At 52.3% G+C, this 24,040-nt stretch overlaps 1 protein-coding gene across 2 annotated transcripts in view; it reads left to right on the plus strand.

The window, feature by feature from the left end:
• The window catches only part of Nol10 (nucleolar protein 10), an 84,739-nt gene extending 65,065 nt beyond the window's left edge, over positions 1-19,674 (plus strand). For both annotated transcript variants that reach the window (XM_006976609.4, XM_042266842.2), the window contains 4 exons: positions 2,773-2,946; positions 3,407-3,657; positions 13,343-13,445; positions 18,895-19,674. In XM_006976609.4, the coding sequence (XP_006976671.1) occupies positions 2,773-2,946; positions 3,407-3,657; positions 13,343-13,445; positions 18,895-19,014 (648 nt within the window). In that variant the 3' untranslated portion in view covers positions 19,015-19,674. The remainder of the gene's footprint in view (positions 1-2,772; positions 2,947-3,406; positions 3,658-13,342; positions 13,446-18,894) is intronic.
• The last annotated feature ends 4,366 nt before the right edge of the window (positions 19,675-24,040 follow it).

The raw sequence follows: 24,040 nt of genomic DNA on the forward strand, positions 1-24,040 counted from the left end.
TCCTGTGTGAGTTACTGTTCTCAAGGCACCCAGTGGTGTCGTTCAGAACGTGGATGTCGTCTCTGTCACACATAGTCTTAAATGAACATTATTTCTCGCCCTTTGCTCTAGTCCACGGCTTTCATCCTGACGCCCATGATGGCTCCAAACTCACCATTCCCAGCGGTCCGCTCACTCAGGCTGGACAGCGAAGAGCTGTCTCCAGCCTGCGTCTAATCCTTATCAGTCCCGCGGAGACGGGCCTCCCAGTGGTGCTCCCTGACTGGCATCAGCCCCTCCCTTGGGTTTCCGTCACCCAGTTCAGGCCCTGGTGTTGTCTTCTCGGGCTCCAGGGCGTCCCCTCGGCCCTGTGCTGTGCGGCACATGGCTGCCGCTCTGAGCCGTTCGCTAGCCTGGTGCTGCGGCCCTAACGCTCTCCAGCCTCTCTCCTCTTCCTGCCTCTGTCCCGAACAGTGGCCCCCAGACCTCAGGAGAGCAGTCCTGGAGTGGTGAGCATTCTGTGGTCCGGCTTGATCCGGTTTTAGCTTTGTTTTTTAGGATACCTTTTCTGGTTTCTCATATGCTGTTGCCATCCGGTTCCCTGCTCCTCAGTCAGATGAAATGCTCTCTTCATCTTTCTTCTTTTTTAATTAAAATACCTACGTTGTGTGTACAAGTGTGAATGCTGGGGACAGAACCTAGATCCTCTGCCACAGTAGCACGGGCTCGTAACTGCTGAGCCGTCCAGCCCCACTCTTCAAATTTCTGTATGTCAAAACTTACTTGCGCTGAGGGGCTCCCAGCTGGATCAGGCCCTCTGAATAGGTGAGACAGTTGATTGGCTTGATCAGTTTGGGAGGCATCTAGGCAGTGGGACCAAGTCCTGTGCTCATTCCATGAGTTGGCTGTTTGAAACCAGGAACTTATGCACGGACACTTGGCTTAGTCTGGGAGGAAGGGACTGGACCTCCCTGGACTGAGTCTACCAGGTTGATCGCAGTCCTCAGGGGAGGACTTGTCCTGGAGGAGGTGGGAATGGAGGGTGGGCTGGGGGTAAGGGGAGGGCGTGGGAGGGGGGAGAATAGGGGAACCCATGGCTGATATGTAGAACTGAATGGTATTGTAAAATAAAAAATATATATCACCAAAAAAAAAAAAAACAAAACAAAAACTTACTTGCTTTCCAGTTTCCTCCTCAACACTGTCCCCAGAATGCCCTCATGGATATTTCTGTGGGAATACTTTCTTTTCCCGAGTACCTTCATATATCTGCACATCCTTCATTCATTCTGACCATCCTTCATTCATTCTGATCATCCTTCATTCATTCTGATCATCCTTCATTCATTCTGAGCATCCTTCATTCATTTTGACCATCCTTCATTCTGACCATCCTTCATATATCTGCACATCCTTCATATATCTGCACATCCTTCATACATTCTGACCATCCTTCATACATTCTGACTATCCTCATTCATTCTGACCATCCTTCATACATTCTTACCATCCTTCATTCATTCTGAGCATCCTTCATATATCTGCACATCCTTCATACATCCTGACCATCCTTCATATATCTGAACATACTTCATGCATTCTGAATGTTTGCCTTGTAGCAAACACATTGTGGCTTTTTTCTTCCCTTTGAAGTTGTGGTCAGGAACTAGAGCTTTTCTCTCCTTGGTCTATTTTAGGAATGTTTACTCAAAGAAGACTTTTGAACTTGGTGTCTCTTAGAATTTTAGTTAAGGGCTTATCAATTTAGAGTCTCATACATGTAATAAATGGGCCATAGGCCCCCATGTGATTTACCATGTTTTTATGTATCTCTGCCATACAAATGCAGCATTCAGAACTTAGTTCAGAGGCAGAGTATCAGCCGGTAAAATGAAGTCTGTTTCGTAAAGCAGAAGCCATCCCAGGCAGGCTGGCCTGTCCCAGCTCTGTTGCATGCCGTCACTCCGATTTATCATTGTTCCTGGGTGGCTGCTTTCCTCCGGCTTCCGGGCCCTGAGCGTGAGATGACTGTCGTCTATGACATGAACGCAGACCGTCATCTGTGTGATGTGTTTATTGCACACGTTAGGAAGCTTGCTACCTGAAGTGGTACAGATAAAAGGGATTAACGTCAGTTCTGAGTTGTGCACATGACTCCGACTAGCCAAAGCTTTATTGTGTAGTGATTGTACTGTTTCTTTAAGAATAAGTGATGGTCCAGGAAGAAAACTAATGAACTTATCCTTAGAATGCGTGCAAGTGTCCCGGCTTCCAGATGACTTAGCTGAAGTCAGTAAGCTGCTGCTGCCAGCCTCCTACACATGCATGCCGACTGACACTTCAGCGCCTTCCGCTGTAGAATGTGAAGTCGAGAAGCTTCCCTGTCTTAGTTTCACGTGGTAGCTGTGCTTTAAAAGCTATCGTAAAATTTTATGTGTTTCCTTGGAAAAATGTTGGGTTATTTGTTTTGCACTAGAAATATCAATTGAAGAAAATTACTTCCTATATATTAAGTATAAAATTAGCTCCAAAGATTCATTCTTAGATCATTATGTGTAATGGCCAAAAATTAGCAACCAGCTGCTAAGTATGCCAATAGAATTCTTTCGTTGGTGGGAAGTAAAACCTAGAATCAACTGGAAAGTTCTAGAGAGCAGTTTTAAAGAAGTTTTGGACATTTTACAGTGTTAGTGGCTATACCTTGTGTGCTTGTTGGTTTATAATAGAGACGTTGTAAAGCTCTTCCGATGAGATCTGACTAGGTACCAACTTCAGCTGCCCCTTTCTCCACAGAGCCTCCCGAACATCCTCACCGATGACCGATTTAAAGTCATGTTTGAGAACCCCGACTTCCAGGTGGATGAGGAAAGTGAGGAGTTCCGCCTTCTCAACCCGCTCGTCTCGAGGATCAGTGAGAAGCGGAAGAAGAAGCTACGACTCCTGGAACAGCAGGAGAAGCCCAAGACCGTAAGCACTCCCGCCACGCGCGCGGTCTCCACTGGGCATGCACAGTGTCGTCCCGTCCCTCCTCCTCCTCCCCCCCCTTCCCCACGTTAGTCCCTTGTCCCACTAGACGCTGCTCTTCTCCTCTCATGTCATATGTGTGTCATGTGTGCATACGTGATTCTGTGTGTGTACAGAAAATCTGAGAGCCTCAGTGAAAGAAACCCTGACATTTCACAGAGATACTGTCTGTCCGCTGCTGCTTTCACACACAGTTCTCTGTGAATTACAAAGCCTTTGACTGTACACGAGAGGTAATTAGTTGCATGCTAATTGCTTGACATTCACCCTGGAGTATATCTTATTAATTAAAGGCACGTCTTCTGATGTGCGATGGAGCGGCTGTCACGTCCTCCGAGGGGCTGCAGCCTCTAATGAGCCATGTTTGGCAGGGGAAGAGCTCTTCTTGCTGTTTTTATTTCAGGAAGAGGAGGAAGAACCGGAAGGGAAGCCCAGCGATGCAGAAAGTTCGGAGGAGAGCTCGGATGAGGAGAAGGCCTGGGTGGAGGAGGTCAGGAAGCAGCGCAGACTTCTGCACCAGGAGGAAAGAGTGAAGCGGCTGGAGCAGATGAGGGAGGACCAGCAGACGGTCCTGAAGCCCCAGTTCTATGAGATCAAGGCGGGGGAAGAGTTCCGGAGCTTCCGGGAGTCGGCCACCAAGCAGAGACTGATGAAGTGAGTACCCTCCCCGTGCACACCGCCCGGCCATGGCTCCTGTCCTCCAGGTGGTGTGTCCCACGGGAAAGTGGGGGGACGTGGAGGAGGGGGCCCGCCCCAACCCCTGCAGGAAACTCCCTGGTAAAGCCCCGGGCCCTCGCTGCTCGTTAGACACCTCTTTGCCGTTTTCATCTGTCGACACGTTAGAGCACTTCTAACCGTTAGGTGCCACTCTGGTCCCTGTGTTTTCCTTTGGGCCCCTGACCTCCAGGCACTTGCCCTGTCCAGGCCCCGGAGGTCAGGCAGCGGTAGCAGAGGCAGCACCGATTTTGTCACTTCACAAGAAGTGACGTTTAATTAGTTGGTTTTGAGACAGTTTTGCAGTGAAGTCCAGGATGGCCTCAAACTTGCCACTCTCCTGCCTCCATCTCACTTTTTGAGTCCTGGAATGATAGGCTAACGGAAATTTTTGTTGTTGTTTGGTTTTTGCTTTGTTTTGATTTGCTTTTTTGAGACAGGGTTTCTCTATGTAGCTTTGCAACTTTCCTGGAACTCACTTGGTAGCCCAGGCTGGCCTCGAACTCACAGAGATCCGCCTGCCTCTGCCTCCTGAGTGCGGAGATTAAAGGCATGCGCCACCACCGTCTGGCCAGAAATCATTTTTAACAACCAGATCAAGGCCTGGGGAATTCCTCAGTTGGTAAACTGTTTGCTGGTCCAGTGTGAGGGCCTGGATTCAATGCCCAGCATCCATGCAAAAGAGATGATACAGTTGTTCATGTCTGGGAACATCTGATCCCTGGGGCTTGGCCGGTCAGTCCAGCCAAGTCTGCAAACACCAAGTTCAGTAAGAGATCATGTCTCAGAAAACTGAAGTGGAGACCAGCTGAAGTGGTGAGCACTACACTGGGATTAAAGGAGGCAGAGGCAGGAGGTCTGCAAATTCAAGGCCAGGGCCTCATAATAAGTTCCAGAGTAGCCAGGGCTGTGTGGAGAGACCCTGTCTCACAAATAATTTATGAATTAGTTAATTTTAAAAAGTAAAGTGGAGAGTGATTGAAGGTACTTAACTTCAGCTACCAGCCTCTGCATACATGTGCACACATGTGTATGTGCATTTACACACACACATAGGCAAATGTACCAAACACATGTGAGAATCTTGGTCGTGTTTACCTATCTCCGTTACCTGGTTATTGGAATATTACTCAGACATTTGCTAGAAACTGTCAGCCCTTTGCACCCGAATGGAGGGATGTAAAGGACAGCAGACAGTCAGCTATGAGCACAGACAGACAGACAGAGAGCGGTGGCTGCCAGGGCCTTTGGAGGGAGTGTTTGGGTGCAGTGGGCACAGAGTGTCAGTGGGGGCCGCGGAGCCTGTCCTGGAGCTGCTGTCGCTGGTCATGGCTGGGCGGCAGTGTGAGTATGTATGCTCAGTGCTCCCGGCTCTCCGCCTTACATGGCTCAGATGGTTTCTGTCATAAACGCTGACCATAATGGAAAAACATCAACCCTCAGAAAAATTGTATTGTTTTAGACTATTTTCATTTGTCAAGTATCAAATGATTCTTCCATGTGAGGTTCTGTAGACGGAGCATTGACATAACGGTTGGACACTCTAGGTGGTCTTTGGAGGCGTCCTGAGAGAAAAGCTGGGATGCCCTTGGGAGCAGCTGTGAGGCCAAAGAGGACTGAGCAAGGGTAGTTAGAGCCGGCCCCGTGTCCTGTCCTGGGGCTTCTCCAGCACCCAGCTTTCCATTCAGGAAAGATGGTGTTCAGAAGGCCGAGGGGGTGAAAGGTCGGGTGGGGAAGGCATCTGTGAAGCTTCTGGGGTTGGCAGTGCCTACCACATCTTCCCATTCAGCAGCTCATCGAACGCCGGGGACGGCAGACGGTGAGGGGTTCCTTCCCTTCACGTGTGCCTGGTAATTAATCAGAGGAAGCCACTGAGACTGCACACACACACACACACACACACACACACACACACACACATAGATAGAGTTGTGCTTTGGGGGACTGCTGTTTGTCGGGTTTTGGTTTTTAGAGACAGTCGCACTCTTCAGAGAGCCCAGGCTGGCTTAGGTTTTCCTCCGTAGCTCAGGCTGGAGTACGCTCGCAGTTACTTGTGAGTGGACTCACATCGTATTTATTGTTGCTCTCTGCGCAGCCTTTTGAGCAGCTGCTGAACCACTCTGCAGGGTGGGTGCATCGTAACTGGCAACTTGCTTTGTCCAGGCGTCGCTCGCTCTTAGGCCTTGTGTTGGGACAGAGCGTGTGCGGAAGCTTCTGCAGGGTGCATGTCTTGGTCAGATTTTCCGATGCATTTGTCCTGCTTCCTGTGCCTGGACCAGAACAGGCACAGGATAGGGAGCCACTGACTGCCAGTCACCCCTTCCCAGTCTGCCTGGGGAACCACTGCTGGGAAGCTGGAGTATTGTTTCAGTGTAACCATTGGAACTAGGCCACACTTGGGGGTGGGGGTGGGACTCAGCTCGCTGACATTCTTCCTGGGGGCTGGAGCAGGAATGTAAAAACAAAGAGGGTAAAAATCGGTGTTTAGGGCCGAAGAGGTGGCTCCGCAGTTAAGAGCATGGGTTGTTTTTGCAGTAGACGAGGGTCCAGTTCCCAGCACCAACATGGTAATTCACAACCATCTGAAATGCCAGTTCCAGGGGATCTGACTCTGTCCTGCACATGGTACACACACACACACACACACACACACACACACACACACACACACACAAACATATATGTACATGAAACACTCATACACATAAAATACATTTTTTAAAAATAATTCTGATTTAATGGAGCTGGGGAAATGGCTCTGTGGTTGAGACTGCTAGCTGTTCTTTAGAGAACCTGAGTTCAGATCCAGCACTGACATCAGGAAGCTCGAAACCACTGTGTAACTCCAGCTCCAGGGAAATCTGACTCCTTCTTCCAGCCTCTGTAGGTATCCCCACGCACGGCACACACTCTTGCAGATCACACATAGCACACACTCCTGCAGATCACACCCAGCACACACTCCTGCTGATTACACACAGCACACACTCCTGCTGATCACACACAGCACACACTCCTGCAGATCACACACAGCACACACTCCTGCAGATCACACACAGTACACACTCCTGCTGATCACACCCCAGGCACAGCACACACTCCTGCGGATCACACACAGCACACACTCCTGCAGATCACACACAGCACACACTCCTGCAGATCACACACAGCACACACTCCTGCAGATCACACCCCACGTAGTTGTTTTTTTGTTTTTGTTTGTTTTTTTAATTTCAGGATACACAGCAGATCTGGCAAGGTGGCTCTGTGGTCCAGACGCTTGCTCATGACCTGAGTTTGATCCCACATCCCACACGAGGGAGCAGAACAACTGATTCTGCTATAAAATGATATCACACATGCTCCTCCTCCGCACACTAAATATAATCACTAAATTTTTAAAATAAAAAATAAGCAATAGCTGAATGAACCCACTGTAGTAAAACACTTAGAAAATTAAACATTCACTTTGAAAAGAGCTGAGGAAGTTACTTTGCTTCTGTGGGCCTGAAAAGCCCTGCTACTTGAAGAACTAACCCACTGGAGTGTGCTGGCATTGGCCAAAGCAGCTTATTGGACGCTAGCCTGACTGGATTATTGCAGCAAATCCTGACCATGCATATCCTAATACTGTTTAATGAACCATTGAACCATTCTCCTGCGGAGAGCTGAAGTGACTCCTCACATTGACTCTGTGAGTCACCACAAGGCAGTCCAGAAAAGACAGCATCAGAACTGGATGTGTTATGTCTAAGTATTCACTTGGACTTGCCCAGCCCGAAAATCATTTTTGTAGCCAAGAACGTAAATGCAGCCGGTAGTCAGTAGGCTTTAGATAAATATATGTCTATCAACACAAATTTCCATGCTTTGCATGTTGCTAACTGTATTTGTGAGTTATTCAGCCACTTATCAGCTTCCCCGCCCACTATCCATTCATCAAACATCCAAGGAGTTCCTGGTGTGAGCTAAGACCCTCCTAGACCCTGAGGACAGGAAGGAAGGAAAGAAGGAAGGACGCACGCACGCATGCCTGTGTTGCTCTTATCCTAGCAGATGTCTTCTGAGTCAGAGAGGTGTGGAGGAGAGACAGAAGAAAGAAAGGGGCTTAATTTAGGGAAAACTCAAGAAAGTCTTTGTGAGAGTCATGTTGGAACCGGTTTTTTGAAAGGCGTAAAGCTCAGCACTCAGTGGGGTGGGGACAGGTCCCGCCAGGCCCCTGGAAAGCCACGGAGCACTGTCCAGCTGAGATTAACATCATCAGATCTATCCCAGTCTCTCCCTGAGTAATAGAAACACTTGTATAATAACAGTACTGCATGTCTGTGGTAGAATTAAGGCATAGAAGTGTAAGAGACCCCTAGCTAGAAACCCACGGCACAGCACCTCAGCTCTAGAGCAGTGTGTGGGAGGGTGAGAGATTCCCTAGCTAGATACTCATGGCACAGCACCTCAGCTCTAGAGCAGTGTGTGGGAGAGTGAGAGATTCCCTAGCTAGAAACCCACGGCACAGCACCTCAGCTCTAGAGCAGTGTGTGGGAGGGTGAGAGATTCCCTAGCTAGAAACCCATGGCACAGCACCTCAGCTCTAGAGCAGTGTGTGGGAGAGTTAAGAGGTCCCTAGCTAGAAACCCACGGCACAGGACCTCAGCTCAGCTCTAGAGCAGTGGCCCAGGACAGTCTGGAGGAACCACTCAGACAGTCTTAGGAGAGCTGGAGCCTAAGCCTGCTCGAGGCAGGAGGAGCTGACAGACCCCGAGCCAGGTCATTACCCAGAAGGCCGTTGAAGAGGGGCGGGACGGGAACAGATTAGTCCAAAGGCGGAATGGAACAGTCAAGGGTGGTGTTGAAGTGTCCAGAACGTTCCATGTGCATGTGGTGCAAATGTAACACATAAAGAATGGAGCTGGGTTTCAGCATACGAACTCTACAGTCTGTGTCCTCTTGGTGGTGTTCAGTGGGACAGTCTGGGACTGTTTCTCAAACCGAATGCCTGACTGGACTGGACTGGGTAATGCTCAGGAGATTGTAAAAGTATTTTAAACAGGAGAGTTGATCTCAAGAGATCTGGCGGTGAAAAGGTGTCAGTCTCCTGGTGGGACAGTCCTTTAGGCTTGAGAGGGTGTGTGTAACGGGCCGGGAAGACTCACCCTCGGGGAGTGGGGATTGATTGACAGTGGGTTAGTGAGGAAGCAAGGAGTGAGGGGGTCAGGGCCACGTCAAGAGAAGAGCCTCCCAAGGGCAGGTGCTCCTCAGAGCTGAGGGACCAGGAGGGTAGAAAGATGTGAACGTGCTTCTGGCCTTGGGTGGGGTGTAGGCACATAGGCTCTTTTGGGTGTGGGGGGCAGCAGGACCTGCAGGACCCAACATGGAGGACAGAAGCCAAATGGAGTCCCTAGGTAGCTTCTAGGTGGTTCTTCTGATGCGCTGTGTACAAGTGTTTGAATCGGTGCTCTGGGGTAGGATCTGGGAATTCAGAGATTTTCTGAAGTGATCCTGCCTTGGAGGACCTCATCTGTGATAGGTAGTTCAGTAGATCTTAGTGAGTGTCCTGTCATGGTGACCACACTGTCCGTCTGTGGCACATTTTCACTCCTCGGCCACTTTTTCCCAGCTTCCCCCATTGAGAGCATCACATTCTTCTCTTTTTCTCAGCTTCCTGAGTGCTGGAATCCAGGCATGCTTCACCAGGTCCAGCTTCAGAAACCTAATTTTGCTATGAATCCCTTACTTGAAGGACAGTGTGATAGCGGTCATACATGAGCCTGAGCTGTACCTGCAAAGAGTGCACCTGTCAGGTGGCACCCAGCATCCTTCCTTGCTCCTATGGAAAGTAGCTTCCTCCTTCAGCAGGCCCAGGTCATGGCAGTCATGTTGCTGGGCTTGTTCTCTTCACAGTCTTAGAAGTTGTGTGTGTGTGAGAGAGTATCATGTCTACTTTGTGGCTTCACAGTGGTCTTTGGGATGGGTGTGGCTCCTGCTGTAGTCTCCTCTTGGTGTGTGTCTTCAGGTCATGTGCCGCTTTCCATTTCTCATGGCTGTGAGTGGACTCAGATGCGAGTATTTCTTCAGAATGTGTTCTCAGTGACACATGCCGGATCAAAAGCTGTCCTTAGCAGAGCGGCTGCTTCCCGCAGCTGCGGCAACTGTTGAGCGTGCTGGGGGATGAGGCATCGCATTGTTGGCTGCTTGAACTGATCCCCTTGCAAATGAAGCACCGTTTGCAAACTAGAAATCTTGAGTGTTTCCAGCCTTTATAGGAAAGGCAGAGATTTGTCGGTTATTAAAAGACTGCCTTTTTTAGAGGACATGTGTATGTGCTTGCATGAATTTATATGCATCATGTATGTGCAGATACCTGTGGGGGCAACAGGGTGTCGGGTCCCCGGAACTGGAGTTTTAGGCAGCTGTGAGCTGCCAGTGTGGGTGCTGGGACTCAGACTCTGGTCCTCTGCTCTTAACTGCTGAGCCCCCAGAGTTAGTGATTCAGGAATGCCTAAAAGTCAATTGTGAAGACGGAAGCACTGTTTGTTGGCTTCCGTTTGCCGGTGACTGGACTCTGCTGAGGAACACTGCTCTCCATTGCCTTCTGCTCTCCAGGTGGCTCTCCCCTGCAGAGGGATTCGAAAAACGTAGTTGAGGAGTGATTTTTAATTCAGTGTTGCTAATTAAAGAAATTATAAAGTATGTGTGTGTTTTAAACCTCAAAGAAGTAAGTCATTCCCCTTTCCTGGGGCAGCTAATAAATATCTCATTTGATTTTTCCCTTGTAGTTTATGCCCATTTTCTTCTTTATAGTAAGGTTTCCTTACTAATCATTTAGGCTCTTCCCCTGAGAGGCCTCTGTGCTACCCTGGGGAGCTGAGGAATTGGGCTTCTCATCTTAACTCCTGTGTCTTCTTCGAGCAGTCACCTAGCAGTCACCGTGTTTTTCTGACCTTGTCCTGCTTACATTTTCTTTTCCTGAAAATACGTAATTGTACCAGTTACAAAGTGCCATGTACCATCACCCCCACACACACCCCAGACCCGAAACCTGGAGTGGGGGGCAGGGAGAGACAAGGAGGGCCTGAGGTAAGACAGGAAGTCAGCCCGCCCTCCCTGTGTGCTTCTCTGCATCTGTCCCAGGTGTTGTGCGGCTGTGTCTGTCCTCCGTGGTCCGTCTGACCAGTCGCACCCAGGCAGCAGACACTGACCTGCTGGGTGGCAGCCGCTGGGGGGCCACGTTCAGAGGGAGGGAAGTGGGGCTTGCTTTAATGTAGAAGTCTGCACGGCATCCCCAGCTGCCTCTGATCTCCTGCCATGGCTCGTCCGAAAACTCAGCCTGCCTCTCCAGGCAGCCTAGACAGAACAAGTTTTTACAGGCGCAGGAGGGGAGAACATCGGGAGAAAAGCAGTTATATGCCCCAGCGTGGAGGAAGTCAGGGATTCTTAAAAGAGGAGTAATTTCCCACAATTGACTTGAAAAGTCTTTCACTTCCCAAATGAAGGCTCTCTGTGGCCCACTTTGTCTCTGCGGCTCCACAGTTGTTCAGAATTCCTGTTAACTTTGAAGCTCACCGTTCAGAGCTGTAAAAGAACAAACGGGAGCAGCTGAGGAATCTGCCTAGGTGGACGGTTTGCCGCCCTGCAGTCAGCTGGAGCCTTACGGAGTTCTTTACCACCGTGGACTGGGGTTTAATGTCTTCTAGTTGTTACGTGGAAGCTTGTCACTGAGAACACTGGATGGACAGTCTCCTGAGGAGACTGCGTAGATCCAGTGTGGTCTGACACACACGTGACACGCACAGCTCCCTCCCCTGAGCCCTGGCTGTAGCCGTGATCCCCACCCGGCCCCGGGCAGTCATTTACCATCACCCCCTTTTGCCGTCTATAAAGGATAAATACTCTGTCTCGGGGATGTTGAAAGGATTAATTAGTTAGTCTGTCAAGAACTTTGAAGATGAAAAGTGCTTTAAAAGTGCTTCTTAATAACATTATCACCTGGAAAAGAGCGCCGCTTTCATGCTAACCGCTCACACCTCAGACTGTGAAACGAAGTGCGCTTAGCACGTTACTCGGGTCGTAAAGTGAGATCAATTTCTCCTGGTGTGAACATCAAACATCGGCTTCAGAGTCTCAGAGGAACAAGCCTGTGGACCAGCTCCCTCAGGAGCGGGCTTCCAGGCCGCAGTTCGTCACAGGCGAGATCGGGAGGGCAGCTCCCGCTCGCCTTTGCCTCTCGTTCCGTGGGTTTTCAGCCGTGGCTTTCACCTCAGAGCCCGTTGGTGGGGCCCCTCGAGGGGGGCGAGGGAGAGTGGCCTTCACTTTGTTTTATTCTTCGCTTGTGTGGAAGAGAAGGAAACGGAATTGAAAGCAGAGCGTTTTCTCCCTCGGGTTCCCTCTTCTGTGCCCTCCTGGTCTCCTCAGAGGGTCTGTGTGGGCTGCAGCCATTCTGAAGCGGTCAGGGAGCCGTACGTACTGCGTGACTCTAGGTTTACTTCAGTTTGCTCCCTCTGAAACAAGTTGGGGGCTGTCTTGAGATGTTCTGATTTATGATAGAACATTCCGCAATTTGCAGGTAAGTTTTATGTATCATTGCTGCTTTAGAATTTGAGTGTGATATTGGTCCTGGAGAGTGGGCCGTGGTGGTACATGCCTGTGATCCCAAAACTAGGGAGCCTGAGGCAGGATTTTGGACTATTGAATAATAAATAGTCTTTGTCTTAGTACAGGCTCTCACGCACGTGTGTGTGCGCGCACGCGCGCACACACACATACACACACATCCCGGCACTGGAGATCACATGAAGGATTTTTAGGTATAAAAAAGAAAAGTAATTACAGATCACCCAACAGTAATAGAGATTCCCACTGTATAAAGAGACTGGAATAGTTTAGAAAACCTGATCAGGAAGTGAATTGAGATTTAACTCTGGAGTAAAACGTGTCAAGACCTTATGATCGCAGCCAATGTCTCGGTAAAAAGAGATCAGGTAGAATTTACCCAGAGTATCCCAGGACAGCCATGACTGTTACATGGAGAAACCCTGTCTCCAAAAAACAAAAAAAAAGGAATTTACCTGAAGTGCAAATCGTTTTTTCTGTTCCTGGACAGTCTGGACAGATGGATTTGTGTTCAGGTTGTCCACACAGAAGATGGGAACTGCTTAAAGCGAGGAAAGAAGAGCCAGGCGAGTCCTGGCAGCGCTCTGTGGCTGAGAACTGAGTGTGCGCCTAGTGCCTTGTGGAAGATGAGCGAGGGGCCGCATGTCCACCCCTCACGGTTCACATACCGAGTGGATTAGGGTCACCCCGTCACTGCAGACCGTCACAGGAAACCCTGCGCCAGAAGCGGGGCTCCTCGCATTTTGGCTTAGGACTGTAATTCAGGAAGATGAGTGCAGCCCTCGAGGTCTGGTTCCCTAGACAGTGGACCAGTCGGTGTTTTCACAGTGTGCTTATGGAGAGGGACAGTTTGAGGACAGCCGACCCGTCGTCCTCCGGGTCCTGCTAGACAAGGGTTACTGTGACCGTGTGCTGCGGGAAAGACTTTCCTCCATGCCATCAGTCCTGATTAAATCTTGTTCCAAACGGTGAATCAAAGCATGTTCGTTAACGTGCCGTTCTTTCAAATCTCCTACAGCAAAACTCTTGAAGATCGGTTGAAACTTGAAGCAAAGCAGGGGACATTGAATGTTTCGGACACCGCGGTGGGCAGCAAGCAGTTGACATTTACGCTCAAGAGGGTGAGTTGTTCCTGGTGTTGTTCTCGTTCATTCAGGAAGGCAGGGGGTCTGTGTCTGGCTCCCGGACCACTTTCCCAGACTTCTCTCACGGAGGAAGATCTGCTCCCTAACCCAGCGCTTCCCTGCAGGGCGACAGCTGAGGAAGCGTGGCTGGGAGTGTGGTGGTGACGGGGAGGGGACCTCAGGCCGCAGACGGCCCTGCCTACCGGGGACCGCTGTTCCTCTGGGTCTCTGTGGGCCCCTGATGGAGGAAGGGGATGAACACCCAGTACGAACCTGGAAAGGACTAGGAAATGGCTCGCTGTAATGCCCCCCAGGAGCCCATGTGGCTCGCCCAAACACAGCCATTTCCCAGCATGCTTTGCAGCCAGTGGGAATCCATCGCCAGCTGTCTCGATCCATTTCTTCAGCCGGCTGCGGTGTGAGGCCTTTGCACACTGTGGGGGACTGAGCTGCTCGGTATCCGCCGTTAGCTAGTGAGTGGGACAACGCGGTCTTCTCTTCCTCAGAAAATCATTTTCCCGCTCCCAGTCAGTCCCTCAACAAAGTCATCGGTGACAAGGGTGACCGCGACCCCAGCTGAGGCTCCGTTTCTAAACTGGCACGTCACTTACATGCCGAACACTTACGTGCCCGCGTTTTTCTTTTTAAGGGTGTGTTTCTGTCATCTTCTCCGATGCCGAAGGGGGGCTGTGTGTTTCACACGGGAAGACACTTTGGCAGTACATTTTTTGCAGTTTTCTAAAACTGTCAGTCTGTCATTTATCAGAATTTTTAAATTAAAACCACTTGATAGATTAGATTTTTTTCCAAAATCAAATGAGCAGAGTTTGACTTGTGTTAACAAAACTTATTGTTAACTTGCTGTCTCTACTCTGTGAGCACAGCTTTGTCACCTGTGCCGGCAGGCTCCCCCTAGAAACAGACCTTTGCCGGCAGGCTCCCCTCTAGAAACAGACCTGTGCCGGCAGGCTCCCCGAGACACAGACCTTTGCCTGCAGGCTCCCCCTAGAAACAGACCTTTGCCTGCAGGCTCCCCCTAGAAACAGACCTTTGCCGGCAGGCTCCCCTCTAGAAACAGACCTTTGCCGGCAGGCTCCCCATCTAGAAACAGACCTTTGCCTGCAGGCTCCCCCTAGAAACAGACCTGTGCCGGCAGGCTCCCCATCTAGAAACAGACCTTTGCCTGCAGGCTCCCCCTAGAAACAGACCTTTGCCTGCAGGCTCCCCATCTAGAAACAGACCTTTGCCGGCAGGCTCCCCTCTAGAAACAGACCTTTGCCTGCAGGCTCCCCATCTAGAAACAGACCTTTGCCGGCAGGCACCCCCCTAGAAACAGACCCCCAGTTTCTCTGTGTGGCTCTATGCGGCCCCAGCAAGTGAAGACCAGAAGCAACCCTGGGCCGACTCTGAGTGGAGCTGGAAAACACGGAGCGGAAGGAGCGCACACTGGCGCTGTCCTCACGTTTCCTTTCTCTCTGCCCGGTGCTGTTGGCCTCCATGTCCGTGCACATGCTCTGCAGCCTCTACGGCTGAACCACATCCCCGGCGCTCGCCAGTGCTCACCACGTCTGTAGCCCGCTCACTCTAACCCGTCACCGCCGAGCGAGGGAGATGGCGTGGTGGGGGCGCTGGTCAAGAGGATTTGGGCAGGGAGAGGATGCGGTCATTTCACACCACACCGCACCACACCACACTACCACACCACACCATACCACACCATACACCACACCACACCACCACCACACCACACACCACACCACCACACCACACCACCACACCACACCACACCACCACCACCACACCACACTACCACACCACCACACCACACCACCACACCACACCACACCACCACACCACACCACACCACCACACCACACACCACACCACCACACCACACCACACCACACCACCACACCACACCACACCACCACACCACACCACCACACCACACCACCACACCACCACACCACACCACACCACACCACACCACAACACCACACCACACCACACCACCACACCACACCACACCACACCACCACACCACACCACACCACCACACCACACCACACCACCACACCACCACACCACACCACACCACCACACCACACCACACCACCACACCACACTACCACACCACCACACCACACCACACCACCACACCACACCACACCACCACACCACACCACACCACACCACCACACCACACCACCACACCACACCACACCACCACACCACACCACACCACCACACCACACTACCACACCACACCACACCACACCACCACACCACACCACCACACCACACTACCACACCACACCACACCACACCACACCACCACACCACACTACCACACCACACTACCACACCACACCACACCACACCACCACACCACACCACCACACCACACTACCACACCACACCACACCACACCACCACACCACACCACCACACCACACTACCACACCACACCACACCACACCACACCACACCACACTACCACACCACCACACCACACCACCACACCACACCACACCACACCACACCACATCACCACACCACACCACACCACACCACCACACCACCACACCACACCACACCACACCACCACACCACACCACACCACACACCACACCACACCACACCACACCACACCACCACACCACACTACCACACCACACCACACCACACCACCACACCACACCACACCACCACACCACACTACCACACCACACCACCACACCACCACACCACACCACCACCACACCACACACCACACCACCACACCACACCACACCACCACACCACACCACACCACACCACACCACACCACACAGAACTTTTAAATTAGAAAGCTCCACGTTGAATGTCACTTCGTAAATTTGTGGTAAAATGAGAAGATACCCTAAGAATTGCTTGAAGGGACCTCAGAATCCAGTGGAGGCTTTGAAACATCAATTGATGTTTGATTTGTGTGTTTTTACTTGGTTGGCATGCTCTCAATGGTTAAGTCTGTCAGTGGTAGCTGTACATTTAGAGAATGTTTCCGTGTTTGTCTATAGAAGTTTCTTTGACTTCTGTTTATTGTACATGAGGCATCGAGGGAACCCCTGGAGTTGTCCAGGGCACCCCTGGGTGCTTCTGCGGTGCAGTAGACGTCACTGGGAGACTGACTGCTCTGGAGAGCACTGCATGCCTGTCCTCTCCCTTCCCCGGGAGGGCTCCGGCCGCAGCAGGGAAGTCAGGCCAGGAGCAGGAGAAGGAGGGAAGGCCGACTTGGAAAAGAGCTAATTGCCCCATAAATCCAGATGAGTGGGTCACACAGTGGCAGTCTCCCGTGCAGCCTTGGGGAGAGAGGCTAATGAGAGAGCTTTGTCTGCAGAACAATAGTGGCCTCTCCCCAGCTCCTCCTGCCAGTCCTGAAAGGACAGGGCCCCACCGCCACACGGAGACTCCAGAAAGCTCTTACCTCAAGCTCCTAGCATCCTGTCCATCTGGACTCAGCATGTCATTTTCCACCAGTGTCTAAGACGCATCTCATAAGCCAGACGTGGTAGTGCTTGTCTCTGACCCCAGTCCAGGCACTTGGGGCCGGAGGCAGGGAGATCGTGAGTGTGAGGCTAGTCTAGGCTGCATAGACACTGTCTCGGGCTCGGGGTGCTTTTTAGGGAAACTTGGTTATCCGGAGCTGCAAAATGTTCTTCCCGTCTTCTGCTCCTGACCCCAACCACTCATGGGAACAGACCCAGAACCTAGATCGTCATAATCAACAGCTGTGTCAAGCTCTGCTGGGGTCGTGATGTCGCAGCCTGGTCTGCAGGGCAGGTGCAGCCCCCAGGTCCCAGAGTCCTCCATTAACACAGGAAAGCAGTGCACTGCTCTGAAGTGCCACCCAGCTCAGCCCTGGGTCTTCTTCCTACGGTTCTTTCTGCTAAGGAAATGGACAGGGTAGGTGACACATTACAGAATTAGCCCAGAGCGCATGCTCCGGAGGACGTGCACCTGTGACAAGGAATTGGCCAGGGTTTTAGGGAGCAGAGGCCCATGCCGACATGCATTTTTTATAGATTTTATTTATTTTTATGTGCGCGTGTGCGTGTGCGTGTGTGTGTGTGTGTGTGTGTGTGTGTGTGTGTGTGTGTGTGCGCGCGTGAGCTCGTGTGCATCCCGTGTGTGCCGTGTCATGCATGTGGAGGTCAGAGGGCAGCGTGTGCCGTCAGTTCTCTCCTCCCCCATGTGGGCCGAGGGGATTGAACTCAGGTCATCAGGCTGATGGCAAGCACCTTTATCCACCAATCCACCGATCCACCCCAACAGCCTGACGTATGTTTTTATTTTTAAAAACGTGCTGGGCGGTGGTGGCACACGCCTTTAATCCCAGCACTCGGGAGGCAGAGCCAGGTGGATCTCTGAGTTCAAGGCCAGCCTGGTCTACAGAGTGAGATCCAGGAAAGGCTCAAAGCTACACAGAGAAACCCTGTGAAAAACAACAACAACAAAAAACCGCATACCGGCCATGACCAGAGGAATGAGCCAGGAGGATGTGGTTGTGTCGCCATCCCCACCGCCACTCAGTGAGGAAGGGAGGCTAGGGGAGGGAGCACTGGGTGGCTTAGTCTGAAAATGCGCACGAGATCCTGAGTGTGAGAGAGCACCGAGGATGCAGAGGTGACTCTGGCCTCATCAATGGCTTCCCTTCCGTCACTCTCCCACCGCACTGTTCAAACGCAGACGGTCTCCTCAAGAGGGAAACGCTGGTGCGTCATGAAAGCTCCAAGTGCAGCAGGCACTGGGCTCTGTGAAGCCAGGCCTCGCCCTGTGCAGCCCAGCAGCCACTGGGGAGCAGGCAGGGTCTGGGAGCATTCCCTCGGAGGCAAGTGAAGATGGAGAACTCCCCTCCATCAGCCTGGTACACCCCGGAGCTGTGAACCTGGAGCCGCCTGCCAAGCCTGGCAAGGGTGAATGAGAGCTAGTCTGTTCCTTCCGGGGAGGCTGGATTCATCTGTGCTCCCTCCCTCCTCCGAGCACCCAAAAACTCTTTGGAGCTAGTCCTAGTGAGGGAGTTAATCAGGTTTGGGTCATAACGCATTTTGATAAAATAGGACATTTCTTGTTTGACTTGAAGTCTCTGTGAACGACTTCACAGTTCTGGTGTGCAAGCTGAGTGAGCTTGAGTGGTTCTCTGGCTCCTTAAAGCATCCCAGGGTCTCCTACGGTATGCTGGGTGGGTGTGGGGGTGCTTCTCCTCTTGCCCAGGGATTCAGAAGCTCTCCTTTGGACAGTTGGCCTTCATCCGGCTGCTGCCACCAGCCGCCAGAACATGATGCTGAGTCGTGCAGCACTGGTCCCAGGACTCCATGACCGGGCAGCCCTTCGCTGCATCCCAGGGTTCCCAGGCGACCCCTGGCCTTTTCTTTTCCATCCCTCTACTCACCTGCCTTTCTTTTAGTCTGAACAGCAGAAGAAGCAGCAGGAGGCCGAGAAACTGCATCGCCAGGAGAGGAAGAAGCTGCGGAGGTCTGCTGGCCACCTGAGGTCCAGACCCAGAAGAGGCCGGCCCTTTCACTGACTGGGGAACCGCCTGTGTGGCCAGGAAGCAACACTTCTTCAAGACCGTGGAGTCTCACGAGGGAGTCAGACCCAGGCGAGAGAACTGAGTGGTGATGGTGGTCTGACCTGGCCCGCCACCCGGCCTGAGCGTCCCGGGTGCTTTTTCTAAGTTGTTGCCCCTTAAATACTGTCGTCTCTGGAGGTAATGGGGAAAGCTGGCACCGTTTCTATTAGAACGGGCTACGTGAAACGAAAAGTTTCTGCTGGAGACAGGGATTGTCATGTTGTAGGAATGTCTGGTTTGGTTTGGTTTGATTTGGTTTTTCGAGACAGGGTTTCTCTATATACCCCTGACTGTTCTGGAACTCACTCTGTAGACCAGGCTGGCCTTGAACTCAGAGATCTGCCTGCTTCTGCCTCCTGAGTGCTTGGACTAAAGATGTGCACCACCACTGCCCATCCAGAACGTCCTTGCTCACAGTGTCTTCTGCCCCTCAGGACTGAGCCACACATAAGTCCCACTCCTGGTTACCTGGTGTCTGCTGATTGGCCCTGTTTATGTCCATGAGTTTATGTCGGCAGACTTACCTGCCTGCTTTTATAGTCCTTCGGGGTCCTTTTTAAGCTATTTTTATATCAAGAGTATAAATTAATGCTAATAAATAATAAATGGATGCTACTGGCTATTTGTTTTAACTTGTCACAAAATTACATAGTTATTTTCTGCTGAGGTACTATTTGTGATGGGCAAATGCTTATTAAAGAAAAAGGAGATGCTTTCATTTGGACAACTTCTCTGAGGAGGACTCCTTCCTGTGGAAAATTTAAAAACTCACTTGAGCTTCCACAGTTTGGAGTTTCTTGTGTGTGTGAATGAAATGGGAGCTCTTTGGACGGAGCCTGTGTCGAGTCCACGCGTGGACTCGTGGATTAGCACAGTCTGGTGCTGTGGGAAGGCCGTAGCCTCCTCAGCACGCCCCACCCCGTCAGCGCTGTGGACTTGGTCACACGTCTCCCTCTTTCAGTGTGGCCCCTGCCTCTTCAGCCTGTGCTGTGAACTCAGCATTTACCCCCACCTCACACCCACACAGTTCACTCCCTACGCAGACCCTCGCCAGGCTGGGTCCCTGCCCCCCTCCCCACCCCCGTCCTGAAGTTGGCTGTGCATGTCCTCGGCTGCGTCTCTGGGTTTACGGTTGCTTTTGTACAGCTGTCCCCGAAGTACTCAGCACGGACACCGTGAGCGGGGGTTCACCTTGGCTCTTGGTCTCTGAGGTGGTGAGAAGTGCACCCCCAAACCCGGGCACCAGGGTGAGCACCTGGGAGCCGGTGTGGGAAGTGCACCCCCAAACCCAGGCACCAGGGTGAGCACCTGGGAGCCGGTGTGGGAAGTGCACCCCCAAACCCAGGCACCAGGGTGAGCACCTGGGAGCCGGTGTGGGAAGTGCACCCCCAAACCCAGGCACCAGGGTAAACCCAGGCACCAGGGTGAGCACCTGGGAGCCGGAGTGGGAAGTGCACCCCCAAACCCGGGCACCAGGGTGAGCACCTGGGAGCCGGTGTGGGAAGTGCACCCCCAAACCCGGGCACCAGGGTGAGCACCTGGGAGCCGGTGTGAGAAGTGCACCCCCAAACCCAGGCACCAGGGTGAGCACCTGGGAGCCGGTGTGGGAAGTGCACCCCCAAACCCGGGCACCAGGGTGAGCACCTGGGAGCCGGTGTGGGAAGTGCACCCCCAAACCCGGGCACCAGGGTGAGCACCTGGGAGCCGGAGTGGGAAGTGCACCCCCAAACCCGGGCACCAGGGTGAGCACCTGGGAGCCGGTGTGGGAAGTGCACCCCCAAACCCGGGCACCAGGGTGAGCACCTGGGAGCCGGTGTGGGAAGTGCACCCCCAAACCCGGGCACCAGGGTGAGCACCTGGGAGCCGGAGTGGGAAGTGCACCCCCAAACCCAGGCACCAGGGTGAGCACCTGGGAGCCGGTGTGGGAAGTGCACCCCCAAACCCGGGCACCTGGTCACGGGGACGGAGGTTCCTGAGTGACATGTCCTCTTCTGCTCCAGATCCCAATCAAAGCTTGGATACCCTAGAGCCAGTGCCTAAATCTTCTGTTTCAAGTCGTCTCAGCAGTGGTCCTTAGAGAGAAGGAGGCGTGCTCAGAGACACATGGCTGACCCGGACGGACATACTGACACAGGGCAGCTTAGGGCTGAGAGACCAAGAAGGGCACCTGGGAAGGTTCGTTCAGACCCTCCTCCTCAGCATCCCCAGAGGCTCACTTCCCACTCCTGACATCCTGAGTCCCCGAAGGACCCGGCCTGGCACTGACTCCCCTGTTGGCCATCAGCACACCGACCTTCCTCTTTTCGAAAGCATTCCAGGCATTCCCTCGGCCTCCACACATTCCATTCCTCCAGGCTGGCTCTCAGGTTACTATCCCTGTCTGCTCAGTTCTTCCTGTTGAAATTGTCACCCCCCAATGCCAGCATGCCAAGATTACAAATGATACTCGATATAAATACGCTTTTCAAACCTTACTGTGGGGCCACAGAGTGAGTAAAGGCACCAGCTGGCTTCCTGAGTGGAGGAAGAAACCGGCTTCAGTAAGTCAGAGCACACACACACACACACACACACACACACACACACACACACACACAAATAAAACCTTCAAACATTTCAAACCTGACTACGGAAAATGTCAGTACGTACAAAATGGAGAACAGTTGGATGAACCAGCCTGTCCCCGCTGGTAGCTTCCACCCCACCCCACCCCCTGCTTTGAGGCAGCAGCCCCCAGCAGCACGCGCCTTGCTCACCATGAAGGTTCTAGGTTAACTTGTCCAGTGCTGGCTCCCCTTCCCAGAATGTCAACTCAGTAAGGGCTGGGGAGGGTGTTTAATTAGTATTTGTTTGTGGCTGTGTATCTAATTTCTAGAACAGTGTCTGCCACACCGTGGATATTTAGTTGAGCTGTTATGGGGTGCCCAGCGGAGAAGACCTCTCAGATATAGCCTAGAGCCAGTTGAAAGTCTTTAGTCCAGCCGACTGAGACAACACTCAGGAATTCAGGACCCAGGTATAGCACCAAGCCTTTGGGGTAAGGGGTTTTTCAAAGACAAAACCACATCCTGGTGTCTTGCTTGGCAGCTGCAGAGGAAGATTTTATGCAAACAGGCAGTTTAACAGAAGTTAAGACAAGCAGCTGGGGGCGGTGTGCAGAGCAGGCACTGTAACAGAAGGTACGGCGGCCTAGCTGGCCATCTTGACCTCGCGTTCTGAGGGTAGAATTGGGTGATGATTTTCCATGGGATTCTCCCTGGAGGAGATGAAATTCTAGTTAAACCTACATTGGCCTCAGCAAGAATCCAAGATGGAGGACCCCCTGCAGTGCCTTGCCCTGTCACCAGGGACTGAGTTGAATGGGAACCAAAGGATAAACTTTGTCCTTAATACCGGAAGAAACTCTCTCTATTCCATACCTGAGGAGTGCTTCCCACCTGCTGTTCCCGGGCAGGGTGCTAAAAAGATGAAATTGGAAAGATTGGAGGAAGAATTGGGGGAAAGGAAGTTGGAAATAACCATTACCAGTAACCCCTGGGAGACACTGTAATAGAAGGGAATGGAAAATGGGATGTCTGAGGTCAAGAAAGCATTGTCTTTCAGCTGGGAGAGGTGGCGGTGGGTCGGGATGCCATCGGAACTAAGAAAGAAAAGGTGAGGGAGGGGCTGGCTGGGGAGGTGTTTCCGTAGCTGAAGGTGCTTGCTGCCAAGCCCGATGACCTCGGGTTCAGTCTGTGGTGAACCCCATGTGGTGGGAGAGAATTGACTCGTGCAAGATGTCCACTGCACACCTGTGTGCACATATACCCAAGTAGATGTTATAATAAAGACTGTTCTAAAAGGAGAAAGCAAGCATGACATTAGAGAAATCAGCTCACGGTGTCTGTACAGAGATGGCGTGCTGGCCGGTTTTATGTCAGATAGACACGAGCTGGGGTCATTTTCGAAGAGGGAACCTCAGTTGAGAAAATGCCCCCACCGTGGTCAGTGAGTGCGCCTCCTAGAGGCCTGGAGGAGGAGTAGCAGGATGGAGGAGGCCTCCTGACCCATCCGTGAGAGCCCCGGTCCCTGCCCCAGCACACACACACACACACACACACACACACACACACACACACACACACACACACACACACACACACACACACACACACACACGGAAGAGGAAGTTCCTATTCTCTGATGGTCCTTGCTCCTGGTCCAACCCGAAGGGGACTTCAAAGCCGGCAGATGGAAGGAGTCCAGCGATGTTCTTCAAGGAGCCTTGAGTTTCTTTTAGATAGAGGACAGAGTGATGAACCCTAGACTCAGGATTGGAGGGCTTTTCAAGTCCAGCCGGCCGGAACAGCCACTCGGTTGGATTTCCCCGACTGTACCCCCCTCCCCACCCCACCCCCCGGCTCACGTCCAATTTCTGCTCACACGCTGGCTGATCCTAGGCCTGCAGCCTTCTCTTCCTCTAGCCCCTCCGGAGTTCTGCTGCATGAATGTAACCTCAGAAGCTCTCCTCCCCGGGGCCCCACTCCCACCTCTGTGCCCTCCCCCCTGATGGCCGCTGTTCCTCTGTTGGAGACCCCTTGTGCCCACCAGTCTCGCAAGCATGGCCTGGCCAGTGGTTGCCTCTTCCTGAGAATTTCCCTTCTAGTCTGGGCCTGCCTGCTCCCTGCAGTTAGTTCCCTTTCACACAGGGGACAGGCTCTGGGGTCCCTTCCTGGAGGGGGCGTTCCTTCTCCTGTACCTCTTCTTGATGTCCCACGGCCAGCTGCCAGACTCATGGCTGCTGGTCCCCTTTCTGCTTCCCCGCTCCCCCAGGGACAGAGTCCTGGTTTGATCAGTTGATTCACCCACTAAACAGAGGCCCTGCCAGCCTGGGCAGCTTCTGTTTTCACAGGATGACGGACGGACGGAAGAGTCGCAGGAATGGAGGCCGGGTGCTCTGTGGTGTAAGACTGAACAGAATCCCAGCAGGCCCCAGAGCTTA

The sequence above is a fragment of the Peromyscus maniculatus genome, chromosome 22, assembly GCF_049852395.1.
Source record: "Peromyscus maniculatus bairdii isolate BWxNUB_F1_BW_parent chromosome 22, HU_Pman_BW_mat_3.1, whole genome shotgun sequence".
Taxonomy (NCBI): domain Eukaryota; kingdom Metazoa; phylum Chordata; class Mammalia; order Rodentia; family Cricetidae; genus Peromyscus; species Peromyscus maniculatus.